Genomic DNA, 15,812 nt, shown 5'->3' on the forward strand with positions numbered 1-15,812 from the left:
CTAAATTCACTAAAATATAGTTTATATTTCACTAAAATATAGTTTATATCTCTCTTTCTCAATTTTTGCTGTTTCTTTGACGGTCTCTGCTCTGTGCTCATTGTTTTTTAAATTTATTTACAAATAGTCTACCAATAGTTTCTTCCAGGGTTACATGCATCTGCCTAAAGATGAAGGCAAGAAAAGAACCTACCTCACAGAAAATGGAGAATTTAGAAAAGTAGCAGAGTGGGTCCTGGAAACGGACGGTGTGAACCTGATGAGGGTCCTCAGTGAGAAGAACGTAGATCCCCTCAGAACCACATCCAACGACATCTGCGAGGTGTTCCAAGTCATGGGTATTGAGGCTTGCAGGAAAGCGCTGGAATTCGAGCTGGCAAACGTCATCGAGTTCGACAGCACTTACGTTAACTACCGGCATTCGTCCCTGCTGTGCGAGGTCATGTGTCAGAAGGGCCATCTGATGGCTATCACCCGACATGGTGTTAACAGACAGGACACCGGTCCGCTCTCCAAGTGTTCCTTTGAGGAGACTGTGGATATTCTGATGGAAGCAGCAGCGCACGGTGAGAATGACTGGATGGACGGTGTCAGTGAGAATATAATCCTCGGACAAGTTGCCAAAGTTGGTACTGGAACATTCGATTTGTTGTTGGACGTCGACAAATGCAAGTACGGTATGGAGATACATTCTAATCTTGGACCCGGTGGTATGATGGGAATGATGAACTTTGGAGCTCATGCTGGATCCCCCAGTGATGTAACAACACCAAGGATGACACCTTGGGGCGAGTCTCCGTCGTACGGTGAGGATGCCTTCAACAACCCTCTCTCCATATCAGGCATGACACCAGCTGCTGTCTTCTCCCCCGCCCCGATGAGCGAGTATGGTGGAGGCATGTCACCTGGTATGTCACCTGGTCGCTACTCTCCCTGGTCACCTGGCAGCTCAGCAGGAAGTAGTGTTAGTCCGGGGTACTCTCTCCAGTACCCACAATCCCCCGCCGCTGGCAGCTCCAGCTACTCACCTGCCTCACCCTCCTACATCCCTGCCTCACCCTCCGCTGCGAGCTCCTCCCCGGCCTACTCACCTAGCTCCCCTGGTTACACTCCCTCCTCACCACGACATGGCTACTCACCATCCTCTCCAGCCTACACTCCTACCAGTCCTGGTTATAGTCCATCTTCTCCCGGATACAGTCCAACTAGTCCTGGGTTCAATGCGGGCGCTAGCAGTCCCGGTAGTGGTGGATTTAGTCCTAAATCTCCTGGCTACAGGTAAATATATACATGAATTCGCAACTTTTAATAGCTGAACTTTAACACCGAACCAATTTAATGCCTGGCCACAATTTTAATTAAATTTAGCATCTGAATTCGGACACCGATCATGCAATCTTATGTTTCCTTTAATGTCATGACTAAATTTTCTTCAAACAGTCCTACGAGCCCGAGTTACGCATCAAGGAAGCATTCACCATCTGATCTCCGATACTCTCCTACTTCACCATCCTACTCTCCCACCTCCCCATCCTACAGTCCTACATCCCCGTCCTACAGTCCTACCAGCCCATCCTACAGTCCAAGTAGTCCGAGATACAGCCCTTCATCCCCTGGACGCTCCAGCTTCAGTGGTGAGTTTCAGTTCAGATCACATGACATGATGACACATAACATTTTCAGGTAATTGTCAAGGCAATTAAACATTATAACAATTTCAATTGTAAAAATACATAAACATTAAAAATTCGGAAATCCTCCGGTCCTTGGTTGGATTAAAAAACGGATGAAACTATTATTTTATAATCAAAATCAGGTTGTTTTTCTCTCATAGCCCGCGCTAAATTGGTCATGTGCTTTTTCGTGGCTATCTCTTTTACCCTAGTTCCCTATCTTCTTGTCCCACCTTTTTTCTTATCATATGACAAATCATCTGAGGAGGAAGAAGACGACTCTGAGCATCTCTTATCTCTAATCTTCATCGGATATTGTTCCCGTTCCTGATCAGAATATGAAATATCCTCCATCTCATAGTGATTCCTAACCATGGAGACCATGCTACCCGCTGAATCGTATGTAGTTGTTGAACCTGAACATGTAGACTCAGAATCATCAGATCCTCTGTTGAAACAAGGGCAACATCTGATCCGATTACATCTGATCTTACAGGGTATCCGGGGTTTCTCCAGTCCTTCCACCCCGTACTCAATCAACTTTCCCGCGTACTTATCATTTAGGAGTGGGAAGCGGGACCAAATGATTGCGAGATGGTACTTTAGCCTGGTTTTCTTGATGAGGAGGACTGTAGTGGCGATGAGAAGGAGGATTATAGATATCACTACAACCATGCATACTAGCTCCTGGAGACCTGTTATACCTGAATAATTGGTGATTTAGACAATATAGTCACTTAAATTAGCATGTTTATATTAATATTACAGAGTCAAAATTTGATAGGCAGGAAAGTGAATCTCAACTCGAAAATAATGGCAATAACAAGATAAGTGAAAGGTAGTACCGTTGAACCACTCAGCAGGATTAGTATAACGTTTCCACACAGCTGGGTTAGCTAAACTCTCTCTGTCTCCTGCCTTGTAGTCTATTGCAGTGCTGGGATAAGAGGTTATTGCTCAAAACCTTCCGCAACATTCAGGAATAAAACCAAACATACGAGCTCTTAAAGTGAAGGAGCTCTATTATGAGTTTGTTATCGCCCTTTATTTATCATAAAATAATCGGGACACAAGCACTATCAGGAAATGATAAACTCAAGATAACGAGATCGGTACATAGAGTGGGAATGAGTGACCAATTGAATATCACGTATCTAGTCACGTGGCCTTTATCTTAAACCGAGGATATGGCAAGAGCCGCGCGCACCTGTCCACTCACGCCTGATTGGCTGAAGAGTGGTCACGTGTGGCGGTGATAGGTCGGACGAATCATCGGATCTGCTCAACACACTCATTATTAATATCGTTATCTCTTATTCGTGGGACGGGATGACAATTCCTCTTATTTTTATGTTCTTATATCACGATGTGGGAACACTGGTTAGACATTTCTTCTGGACTTGATGAAATCAACTTCTAACATAAGTGGTCCGGTTCAAAGTTATAGGCAAACTCAAGTTTTAACTGTGACAAATAAAACCACAGAACTCACCTTGGTATCTCGAACTGTCTGTTTTCCTCGGCCTCACAGTAAATTGCTTTACATTTCTCAACATTACTGTCTCCCTTGTGTAAACACAGCTCAGTCTTCCCTGAAACAGCGTTTAAAGTTACATATTATGATTAATTTCGTTAAATAACGGTTCTGGTAATTGCTTAAATTTTAAAGTACTTCGTGAGCACCCAAAGTAATTTACTTAAAGGACCAGTTAACTGAAAAATTTGTAGTCTCCAATTTGGCTAAGATTTAAATCAGCTGTGACAAACTCGTAAAAAATTGTATCGCCGAAAGAACCAACTCTCTAGCTTACGTGTAACGCGTGTTATTGCAATAATAAGCTGTGGCCGCGTGACGTCATAAAGTCCCTCAGTGCGCGCTGGCATAGCGTAATACAATGCACAAATGTTTATCATCGTCAATAAAACACGTGTAACTCACTCAAATTTTAGAGTTATGACTATTTCCCTAGTTCTCCAAAATCCTTATAGTTTTGGCTATCACCCTAACTATATGAATAGCTGATTGGATGTACAGTGCTCACGTCAGGATTTTAAACAGTGACATAAGTTCTTGAACAGTGGCGGGTGAATGTACGGTTAGAAAGTTTCTGCTATTACAAGTTATGTCATATGTGATAATTTTGGATTGTTTTCATTGCTTCATTAAAACGAAGGGAGACTGTACCGATTATTTTTCCCCAGTCCATGAAACTAATACACAAAATAATGTGCTATATATTAAATATAGCTGATCAGAGTGTAACTCTGTAATATAATATTACAGTTGTTCGGAAGAATGCGAGCAGTCAAATGGTTCGCTATCCTAAAAGACATAGTTCCGAGAGCAATTATATTTCTAGCATAGCGAAATTTCTTACTTTAATCCACACGTGCCAGACAGTACAGGAGACATGAAGTCTGGCTATTTTACGGCCGTTCCCATCGGACCATCAGTAGAAGTAGCTCCTATCAGAACGGTGCCGTGGGAACTGAAAAATACCCGGTATACGTAATACTGATTGGAGTGTACGGTGAGCGGTGTGTTTTGAATTTGACTTACCTAGTTATCGTCCTACTTGTATGATCATCGGTAGGTACATAACATAAATAAACTACTGGTAAAATTAAATACCAAGTGCAAACGTGTTCAGTCAATCGACCCACTGAACAAATATAGAATTTCCAAGACCCTATTATTCTTTGGCCATATATATTGCGGCACGATCGATTCTTAGATGGCTAAACGACATACGTTAATCTATACAATTCTTAAACTATGAGATAGCACTTTAATCTAGAAATACACTTATTATATTACTCCTGATTTTTACATTTCAATTTTCATGTAAAACATTGTAGCCATAGGTTGATCATGGACACTGACAGCTTAATTTTAGATAATAATGATTTATGAGTTTCTCTAAAGTTAACTCTAAACTAGTGTAGTCCAGTCATTTAAGGACATTTATGGAATTGAACCTGCAAATTTTCGTATACTCACGAAATTTTGCAAAGACCTTCTCAAAAGTATGAATAAACGATTTTCGGTTGGAGACATATTGACCACGCCGATATTGACCCAATAACGTAACCGACCCTTTGCTTCTGAAGGTCGTAGACTTCTAAATAGGCTTAAACGAAGCGGCATATGCATGTTTATATAGGAGTTACTGAGCAACACATGGCCTAAAATCCTTACTCTTCGAGAAATTTGCCAAAAACCATTTTGGGCGTGGTGCTGAGCCCATTTTCGATAGGATCGTGATAGAGTCTTTAGACAGGGTGCAAAAGAACCGCAATTAGCATATTTATATATGACTTACGAAGAAACAGATGCCTTAAAGTGCTTACTTTTTCAGTTATTGGCGAAAAACTGATTTCCGGTTCCAGAAATCATGCAAAAGTATGGGTATCTTGTAAATTGGGCTATGAAGGCCCTACAGATTTTTGAATGATTGCAAATTGTGCAGAATGGCCATGTTTATATACAACTTATGAAGCAACATGTACCCTAAAACACTTATTTTTCGAGTTATTTAGGGGAGAAATATTGTATTATGTCCATTTTTACCTGTAAAATACAGTCTCACGAGCTCTTCTGTGCGCGCAAGGGACTTTATGACGTCATCGCCAAAATAATACAAACGCTAATTACACGCGTTAGAGAGCAGTTAGAGATTTAGGAATTTCGATTCGTTGCTCAGTTTGCTATTTGTCACAATCTGTCAAAATATGAGGATAACTTTTTTTTGAGTTAACTGGTCCTTTAATAAATTTACTTTAGCATTTCAATAAATTTAATTTGCAGAATTTATTCTAAATCTGAATATTTGAAATATTTGTAACCTACCTTTATTAGTACACCACTGAGTGATCTGAACGTAGTTGTTATAATCAATCGGCACAATCTCTCCTTCCTCGTCGCGCTGATTGTCTATAATGAAATCAAAAGACTCCACCGACTCTCCTGCCAGCCTCATTGACCCATGAAGTTTCCCAACACCCCCAAAAACCGTTATGTTCAGAACTCTGTTCGAATGTTTGTCCAGGAGAGCCACTCCAATAAAATCTGTGAACTGAGAGGAGGAAAAGTGTTGGATGACCCTCATTTTACCAGGGAATGTCAACATAGCTTTTAGTTTATCGTACTGTCTGAATGTGACGATTAGGTGCCGATCCTCATCGACTCTCTGCGCTGTTTGAACTGTTGATGAGAAGTAATCTTCAAGGTTCTGAGCCTCGTTAACCTCCCTGTTGCTGTAATCGGATGCGAATTCAACGTTCACTACATTTTCCTTGCAGTTCACCGTTTCAGCGCTAAAAACTGGTGTCACCTCCTGGTCGTGGTACTGAAGCTCGTCTTTATTGTTGTACTTCAGCCACCCTAACTTGTTCACGTCCCACTCGTTGAGCCCGTTAATCTTGACGTTTGTGAGAACTTCAGCCGTGTCAGATCCTCCGTAATACCAACCATCAGGTATAGGGACAGTCTTTCCAGGGGTCTCAAACGAAACAGCCACCTGCTCCAGGAATATCTTACTCCCTTTATCTAGATCTGCTATAAACTCCCTCGCTTTACTTCCAACCCCACTGCTTAACCTGAAGCTCCCTCTTGTTATGGGTGTGGATATCTCAAAAGCTTTAAACCTCCCCTTCTCGTACGCCTCAAACTCTACAGAGCAGCAGATCTCCGCCGCACCCATCGGACTGAAAACCCCGCACCCATCCGAAGATTCGTCTCCCTTGTAAAAGTTCCAACACCCATCATCACCCTCCCTCCCATCTTCCTTACAGCTGTTCCTGTTCGGCGAGCAGTGATCTTCCAGTCCGGGGCAGTCACAGACGCAGGTAACTGAGGGTGCACCCACAGCGAACTCGTAGGAGTTTTTGTAGGTGAAGATGCTCTCCACGTCGGAGAAGGTGAGGGAGTAGATGGAGGGGGGTGATCCTGGGGTGTAGATGTCTTGAACCTGGCGAGGAGTATTTTAGTATTTTATCACCTGATTGAAATAAGGCATAGTAACCACACTTTTCCTGTGGTTAACGACGCCCACCGTTCGAAATTATCTGTTGAAAATCGCAATGCTGCTAAGACTATCTTACCTCGAAGCATACAGTCTCTTTGAGGCCGATGTTAAAATGGACTTGTGTTTCCTCCGTGTAGCGTTTTGTATCCTGAGTTTTGCGCGTTTATTTAATTAATTAATTTGTTGTTCATTATTTGGCTCAAACTCTGTTAATAGATAAAGCATTTCCTTTTGTTTATGTAAGCTCTCCTTACCTCATTGTACAAATCCACAGTCTCACTCGTAAAGAGCACATTCATACTGCAAATGTTGGATAACACGGTGTGTGGAGAGGCAAGGAGGAGTAGGAAGTAGAGTTTCATTGGTGGTAAAACAGCTGACAGATGTCCACTTGTGTTTGGCTGGTGTTGTTGAAGAAATGTCCACTTTGGTATATGATATGGATTCACTTAACGGCCCGTGGTAAATCAGACATGGTCCTTCTGATCTGTAATCGTAGATTTTAAAACTTTACGTAAAGGTTGATCTGGTTACAATTTCAACGATCTCATGATTGACAATCAGTACAAGCAGAATGGGCTATGGCAACTATTGACAAAATCAATATCCAAAACGAACTAAACTATCCTTAGTGGATTGCCCCTCGTTAAGCATTGCCAACAAAGCAGAACTAACTACAAAGTATACACAACTAATTATATCAATACACGTTTTTAAACAACAAAGTACCAAAATAGCTGGTATTATAATAGCATGTATTTTATGTCATGTGTATAGAATGTAAACAACAGTCAAATTGCCAATCATTAATGAGATAGATTAACGGTAATTAACGGTAAGATCATGCCAACATTGTATACATAAGTAGACTGCGGACTAAAATAAGGAATTGAGAAGCGATCGATCGAAACCGTCCGGTATAAACATGGTTATGATACTCTGTTAGCTCAATGTTACCCAATGTTAACTCTGTTAGCTCAATCCGATTGAAAGACGCGTCCTGACAAAATACAGGGTGGCCCAAAAGTGACTACCCACACGCAACCTCTTAATAACTCACGTAATTCGTCTCCAAATTGTACCAAAGTTTCAGAGATTATAGATATGGGTCAAACTTAGAGTTAGATTTCATGAAAGTTTCGTAAGCCACGCCCAATTACAGTGGGCGTGGCGTGACACTCCCTCTTTTTCACTATTGTCTTCATAAAATGAAAACGCTTTAAGCTAAGAACTCAAAAATTTTTGCACACATTTGGCTTGATAATTTAAAACCTTTCCCGAGGTTTCAAGTTCATTGTCCAAAATTTGGACGCTAACGCCTTACTTTTGATCAGATTGGGTAACGAGATCACTGATTGAGTGCAAAGATCACTGACTGAGTGCTCGGATCACGTATCCGATGGACTTTGAAATGGTCATAACTCAGCCGAATTTTGAACAATCAACTTGAAACTTAAGGAAAAGTTTTAAATTATCAAGCCAAATGTGTGCAAAAATTTGTGAGTTCTTAGTTTAAAGCGTTCTCATTTTATGAAGACAATAGTGAAAAAGAGGGAGTGTCACGCCACGCCCACTGTTATTGGGCGTGGCTTACAAAACTTTCAGGAAATCTAAGTTTGACCCATATCTATAATCTCTAAAATTTTGGTACAATTTGAAGACGAATTACGGGAGTTATTAAAAGGTTGCGTGTGGGTAGTCACTTTTGGGCCACCCTGTATGATAAAATCGTGGGCGTATCTGATATTATCAGATACGTGATAGCATGTGTACGATTTAATTTAAAAGGATGCAACAAGTATTAAATAATCCGAAGAAAAGGGTTTTGTATACTTTGATAAAGCATGATAAAGGCCGATGTAAAGCTTAGAAATAGGAATCATTATCACTTTCATCACGATGACAGGCTTTATAATTTAAAAGTAATTTTAGCAATTAAGATACTGGACACAACAAGGAATTATGTTATGTCTCATGGTTTAGCTTTAGGTAAGTGTATTATGGTTACTAAAGTATATAGATTACAATTTATGTCTCATGTCAACCTAATGTACTTTTTTTGCGTCAAAAAATGTTTCTACAGCAGCGCGCGAAATTTCGTAAAATTTAAAGATTAAAGGTTAATCTCCGTTAATCCTTACAAGTTGGTGATCTTAACATATTTATCTTAACATGCTAAAAGTTTTTTTTTGTTTAATTCACTGAGCAATGAACATCTAGTCAACAAAATGTTTACAGGAGGAGCCAGTCCAAACTACTCTCCTACCTCCCCTAGCTACTCTCCAACTTCTCCATCTTACTCTCCCACCTCCCCATCCTACAGTCCTACATCCCCGTCCTACAGTCCTACCAGTCCATCCTACAGTCCTACCAGTCCATCCTACAGTCCTACTTCTCCATCCTACTCACCAACATCTCCATCCTACAGTCCTACTTCTCCTAGCTATAGTCCTACTTCACCGGGATACAGTCCAACTAGCCCTGCTCTTTCTAGGTAAGATTTTAAGATCTTGTTTTTAAGTTTATCGAGTTATTTTGTGGCACTTTAACATAAAATTGGTACCAATTTGTTTTTTTTTCTAAATTGTTTCTTACTTAATTGATCAGAAAAACTATAACTATGTACAAAGTGAACATTAAATATGTGAACCTACATTTCTTGAAACCTAAAATCACTCCTTTTAAATTCTATAATCCGCTACAGGAAGTCGCCAGCCTACTCTCCCACTTCCCCATCCTACAGTCCTACCTCTCCCACCTACTCTCCCAACTCACCAGGACAGAGTCCAGCCTATAACAGGGGCAGGGACTCTCCTAAATACAGCCCTAACTCTCCCAGGTGAACTTTATGACTGTTAGCAGAAAGGTTTTACAACCACTTAATATTAGAAGTCAGTATCTGAGCAACTAGGCCTTGCTGATACAGAAAATGTGTCCCAATGTGAATATAACGTTATCATCTTTTCACCCTAACACCTCCCTCAGCTACTCCCCCACGTCTCCAGCCTACTCACCAGCCTCCCCCAAGAACACCCCCAGCTACAGCCCTGCTAGTCCTACTCCGCACTACTCTCCAACCAGTCCTGCTTACAGTCCTACTAGCCCTGCTCTGTCTCCTAGCTACAGGTTTGTTTGTTTGTTTGTTTGTTTGTTTGTTTGTTTGTTTGTTTGTTTGTTTGTTTGTTTGTTTGTTTGTTTCTTTGTTTCTTTGTTTCTTTGTTTCTTTGTTTCTTTGTTTCTTTGTTTCTTTGTTTGTTTCTTTGTTTCTTTGTTTGTTCTCTGTTTGTTTGTTCTCTGTCTCTCTGTCTGTTTGTTTGTTTGTATGTCTTTCTGTTGATCATTCTGTCTGTATGTTTGTAAAATGTCTCTCTGTAAAATAGCTAATTAACTAATCATGTCTCTCCCTATCCAGCTAATTAACTAATCATGTCCCTCCCTATCCAGCTAATTAACTAATCATGTCCCTCCCTATCCAGCTAATTAACTAATCATGTCCCTCCCTATCCAGCCCGACCTCACCTGCTTACAGCGCTGGAGACAGTCCTTCCTACAACTACGGAGGTTCTGCAAGTCCAGCTTACAGTCCAACTAGTCCTGCTATTAATACTAAATACGGTTAGTTTCAATTTATAAACTATCTGATAAATTGGTTTGCAGTGATACTGTCTATTTTTAAAATCTGTAGGTTTGAATTATATTTCTCTATTTAAGTTGTTGCTCTCTACCAGGAGGAGTAAGTCCCAGCTACTCCCCAACTTCCCCGGCTATGGGTGCTGACGACGCCTCCCCGGCCTACTCTCCCAGCTCACCTGGTGACCAGTCTCCCTCACCTGATGCCGGCTACTCTCCTAGTTTCAGAGAGGAGACCAGTCCTGCTGCTGCTTACAGTCCTAGTACTCCTGCGTTAGTAAAAACTTTATTTAAAGTTATCGCATGACTACGTGAAAGAGTAAATACTCTATCTTTGCTATTTAAATTGTTTAACTTGTGTCACGTGACTTCTCTAATAATAATGTTGTCCAGGTACTCCCCTGCTAGTCCAGCCTACTCTCCTACAACACCGCGGTACAGCCCCGCCTCCCCCAGGTTTCTAAATCTTTGTTAATTAGAAGATTATAATAAATCTAATTCACTAAGCAATGATAAACAACACTTCTTACTTTCTCCTTAATCTTCACCAACACGTATCTGGTAACCCACCTCAGTAACCCACCTCAGTAACCCACCTCAGTAACCCACCTCAGTAACCCACCTCAGTAACCCACCTCAGTAACCCGCCTCAGTAACCCACCTCAGTAACCCGCCTCAGTAACCCACCTCAGTAACCCACCTCAGTAACCCACCTCAGTAACCCACCTCAGTAACCCACCTCAGTAACCCACCTCAGTAACCCGCCTCAGTAACCCACCTCAGTAACCCGGCCCACCTCAGTAACCCACCTCAGTAACCCACCTCAGTAACCCACCTCAGTAACCCACCTCAGTAACCCACCTCAGTAACCCACCTCAGTAACCCACCTCAGTAACCCGCCTCAGTAACCCACCTCAGTAACCCGCCTCAGTAACCCACCTCAGTAACCCGCCTCAGTAACCCACCTCAGTAACCCGCCTCAGTAACCCACCTCAGTAACCCACCTCAGTAACCCACCTCACTAACCCACCTCAGTAACCCACCTCAGTAACCCACCTCAGTAACCCACCTCAGTAACCCACCTCAGTAACCCGCCTCAGTAACCCGCCTCAGTAACCCACCTCAGTAACCCACCTCAGTAACCCGCCTCAGTAACCCACCTCAGTAACCCACCGCACCTCACTAACCCACCTCAGTAACCCACCTCACTAACCCACCTCAGTAACCCACCTCAGTAACCCACCTCAGTAACCCACCTCAGTAACCCACCTCAGTAACCCACCTCAGTAACCCACCTCAGTAACCCACCTCAGTAACCCGCCTCAGTAACCCACCTCAGTAACCCACCGCACCTCACTAACCCACCTCAGTAACCCACCTCAGTAACCCGCCTCAGTAACCCACCTCAGTAACCCACCTCAGTAACCCGCCTCACTAACCCACCTCAGTAACCCACCTCACTAACCCACCTCAGTAACCCACCTCAGTAACCCACCTCAGTAACCCACCTCAGTAACCCACCTCAGTAACCCACCTCAGTAACCCACCTCAGTAACCCACCTCAGTAACCCACCTCAGTAACCCACCTCAGTAACCCACCTCACTAACCCACCTCAGTAACCCACCTCAGTAACCCGCCTCAGTAACCTGCCTCAGTAACCCACCTCAGTAACCCGCCTCACTAACCCACCTCAGTAACCCACCTCTCCTCAGGTACTCCCCAACCTCCCCCCGCTACTCCCCCACCACTCCCTCATACTCTCCCGCTTCTCCCAAATACTCCCCTGGTGCTGAAGACGAAGATGGGGCCGGAAGTAGGAGCCCCCGATATTCTCCCACTACTGATACTCCTAAATATAGTCCTACTGATCATCTCTCTCCTGCTTCTCCTAGGTTTGTTGCAGAAAATTAGGGGGGATTTTTTGAGGGGGACTTTATATCGGATAAATTTTAATTTCAATACAGGTATCTTTAACATTTCAGATATTATTCCTCCTATCTCGATCCTTACGATCAGGTGATATATTTTGAATTACATACTCAAATGTAACAGCAGACTCATATACCTCTCTTAATCAGATATAGTCCGACTGAAGACGTATCTCCTGGACCGAGATATAGTCCTACTGATACCATCCAATCAACAAGTCCCGCTGCTGCCCGGTACAGCCCAACAGAGACAATACAATCTACCAGTCCCGCTGGACTGACCTCCGCAAGATATAGTCCGACAGATACTATACAGTCCACTAGTCCTCAACTTCCAAGGTAAATCATGGGACAGAAATACAGAACTTAATGAGACAAAATGAGAACCTAATGAGAAATGCAGAACTCAATGAAATACAGAACTTAATACAGAACTTAATGAGAATCATTATTCTGTTTCGCTGTGCACAATCTTGTTCAAATAATTCTGTATTTTACATTTATTTTACTCTTCCTTGTCTCAGATACTCTCCCACTGATTCCGTCCAGTCTACTAGCCCAGTCCTACCCAAATACTCTCCTACTGGTAAGTACACTGTACACATCTCTCTTTAATTAAACTTCTATCTTATTAAGTTATCACTCGGACATTCCACTCCGCAAAGTTATTTTTGACATGTCCGTTTATTTTTATGTTAACCCCGTTTGCAGACCCAGTGGAGTCAACAAGTCCTGATGCTCGGTCAGTTTACTCGCCTTCAGAGAGGCTTGATACCATCAGTCAGCCAAGGTAAATATTTACATCTGATCATTGGGGTGGGAGATAGGGCCGTCATATTTACTTGTTTTTATTTTAAAATGGTTCAGTGTCGGTATTATTGTACTCTTCATACAGTAGTCACATGATCACCCCTCCTCAGATACTCTCCGACGGAGATGCTGGACACAGTCAGTCCTCAGAGCCCTAGTCCACCTGATTCTGATGACGAGAGCGACTGAGATAAGAGTTATCTAGGTATGAACTGACATGTTGGAGTGAAATCACGATTTATGACGTCACGCTTCGATTTGTGACGTCATGTTCAGTGACCTTGAGATGGGGTGACGTCACGTTATTATGGGTAATGGGTTGTAGACATTGAGCATGCCATCTACTAGGGCTTAACTGAATTTATGTTATAGCCTAGAGGAAGGGCTACTCATAACTATCGATTTAGGCTTGAATAATCAAAGACTGATTATTTAATTTTATCTGATGGCTTCTCGCAGAAAGTCACAAAATCACGGCACTTTAAATAGTTGCGACCACTAGAATTTCAATGGTAGCTTGAATGTACCTTCATTTGGCAGAGCTAAGTAAGTGCCTTTGTCGTGCATGATTTTTACGGTTATTTCTTGCTTTTTTATTAGAAAAGATTAAATTATGTTGGGCAGAAGCTTGATAGCTAAATTGCTATAGGTAGAAACCCAGTCTCATGGGTATTTTTTAAATTCTAATTTAAATGAAATAAGCTTCATTTCTTCCCGATTTGAAGCTATCCTACTAATTATAATGTGCCTACAGCAGGTATAAAATTAGCTATTTAGCTATCACAGATTTGTACGTAAATTATTTTATGATAAAAATAAAAAGTTAAAGCTAAATTAAATCATCGCTGTTTACTGTCTAACTCAAATCATTTATTATTTTCTATTGGTCTCAATTATTTTATTTCTCTTTTCTTGATACTACAAAAAGTATAAAATACCACAAGATGAGAGTTCGACAGACAGCGGCGATGTTTTCTAATGATAAGAACAGATTGAATTGAAAAGTGCCAAGTTTTCACTTAATTATCTTAACGGTTTATATTTTCACTATTATTGTGAGAGTGCGATTCGACCCACCAATTTTAATGATTTACGAACTTTTAAAAGAATATTTTTAAGTAACGATAATATTAATAACAAGGCCATATTTATTAAAATGTCCATTTTGGGAGAGAGTTGAACCTCTTTACTTCTCAACGAAGTGCGAATAAATATTATCATCAGTAGACTACTATTTTTCTACTGACTATCTAGTCAGTAGAAAAATAAGTATTATAAGTAAGTAGACCAAATGAAGTTAATCTAGATTAACTTCATTTGGTCTAATCTGTTCTTGTGCCTGTGGTTTCAAATTCTATTTTATGTTCAAGTGAACTTGGCAAAATTCTTGTTTCATTTTGTATTACTATTAATTACGTATCTCTTCTCTTTCCACTAAATTACTTGTCCATTGTCAATGAACTTGCTAGTCTGAGAGCATGCAATTATATTGTCCCACGTTGTGGGCGCACGAATGCATGGTTACGGTAGTAGCGAAATGAACATGAGGATGATCGCGGCGTGTAGTGATACAACAATTGTAGCTTCACGCAATAAATGCAAATTTTTTTGGACTGTGGAAGCTGACCGCTACAACTCATTCCCATTGCTTACCAATACCAGCCACGCATTCCACATTCGCAATTCGGTTGTGCATACTGCACAGCGCGGCGCGGAGTGCAATGTTGAATGTACTGTGATTGTAGCACAATTTACTACTGTTGACTAGTAGTGTGACTATTAGTTATTACTAAACTGAACGGTGTACTGCATGTCTGCATGCATCAAAAAACTCAGCGCACGTACGTTAGTAGGTTTGAAATGGTAAACTTACTTGTATCACGTCGTGACCCCATTCACCGCATTGTCGTTTTACTAGGTAGTGCGCCATCGACAGTGAGCCGCGCGTGCCGACTGTATAGTAGGATGGTTTTTTAGCGCTAATTTCGGCCAGCACAATTTTCTTCAAACAAATAGATATTGAGTATCCTTCCCGACCTCCAATTGCTACAAAAATTGGTAAGCTTACTCATAGACTTACAAGGAAAGTGTCCGAAAAATTTAAAGCATATCCAACCATCAGACATTATGTTACAGCTAAAAGCAGCGTATTTTGCCCCATTTTGATCACTATATTAACTCCGATATCCACCAAATTTTTCGGACAGTTGTGAAAGCCTTATTGGAAGGTCATCGCCAATTTCCAGAATGATCTCATTTAAGGAACTGAAGATAAATCCGAATAATACGACAAAAATGGTCAAATTTGGACGAATTTGGTCAAATTACGCTACTTTTTACAGCTACTTTTGCTCCAAAAGCCGCGCACCATCAAATATGGCACCTAGGCGAAACTCACTGATCTTTCCAAAAAGGTATGACAAATTTGGTATTGTGAAAATTCTCACAGTCTCGAGAAAACAGTGCACAGTGGTACAAAAATATTTAAAATCCGAGCAAGTTTATTTTCATCGTGCACCCCCTAGTTTTACTAAGTATAAATAAATAGTATCGTGTGGTAAAAGACACGTTACGTGCGCGGCAGGTCTACAACGTGCATTAACGTGTGACAAAAATTACATGACAAAGAAATTGTAAAATAAAATAGATATTTACATCACACAATCATGACTAACGACAAACGAGTGATACTGGATACTCGTAATTAAGTATTTGTTGCAAATATTTAAGTTCCAGACCGTTA

At 41.3% G+C, this 15,812-nt stretch overlaps 2 protein-coding genes across 2 annotated transcripts in view; both read left to right on the top strand.

Annotated features, from left to right (window-relative positions):
- Nucleotides 1-13,878, top strand: part of LOC134825052 (DNA-directed RNA polymerase II subunit RPB1-like) — a 28,058-nt gene extending 14,180 nt beyond the window's left edge. The window contains exons 25-37 of the mRNA XM_063837138.1: nucleotides 149-1,278; nucleotides 1,441-1,634; nucleotides 8,939-9,194; nucleotides 9,405-9,539; nucleotides 9,686-9,826; nucleotides 10,209-10,315; nucleotides 10,429-10,603; nucleotides 10,724-10,786; nucleotides 12,044-12,223; nucleotides 12,410-12,598; nucleotides 12,784-12,845; nucleotides 12,971-13,049; nucleotides 13,180-13,878. Coding sequence (XP_063693208.1) covers nucleotides 149-1,278; nucleotides 1,441-1,634; nucleotides 8,939-9,194; nucleotides 9,405-9,539; nucleotides 9,686-9,826; nucleotides 10,209-10,315; nucleotides 10,429-10,603; nucleotides 10,724-10,786; nucleotides 12,044-12,223; nucleotides 12,410-12,598; nucleotides 12,784-12,845; nucleotides 12,971-13,049; nucleotides 13,180-13,258 — 2,790 coding nt within the window. The 3' untranslated portion in view covers nucleotides 13,259-13,878. The remainder of the gene's footprint in view (nucleotides 1-148; nucleotides 1,279-1,440; nucleotides 1,635-8,938; nucleotides 9,195-9,404; nucleotides 9,540-9,685; nucleotides 9,827-10,208; nucleotides 10,316-10,428; nucleotides 10,604-10,723; nucleotides 10,787-12,043; nucleotides 12,224-12,409; nucleotides 12,599-12,783; nucleotides 12,846-12,970; nucleotides 13,050-13,179) is intronic.
- LOC134824674 (Bardet-Biedl syndrome 7 protein homolog) overlaps nucleotides 1-15,812 on the top strand; it is a 638,888-nt gene that overhangs the window by 428,120 nt on the left and 194,956 nt on the right. The gene's annotated exons all lie outside the window — the stretch shown is intronic.

This window comes from Bolinopsis microptera, chromosome 13, assembly GCF_026151205.1.
Source record: "Bolinopsis microptera isolate Bmic1 chromosome 13, MBARI_Bmic_1.0, whole genome shotgun sequence".
Classification (NCBI taxonomy): domain Eukaryota; kingdom Metazoa; phylum Ctenophora; class Tentaculata; order Lobata; family Bolinopsidae; genus Bolinopsis; species Bolinopsis microptera.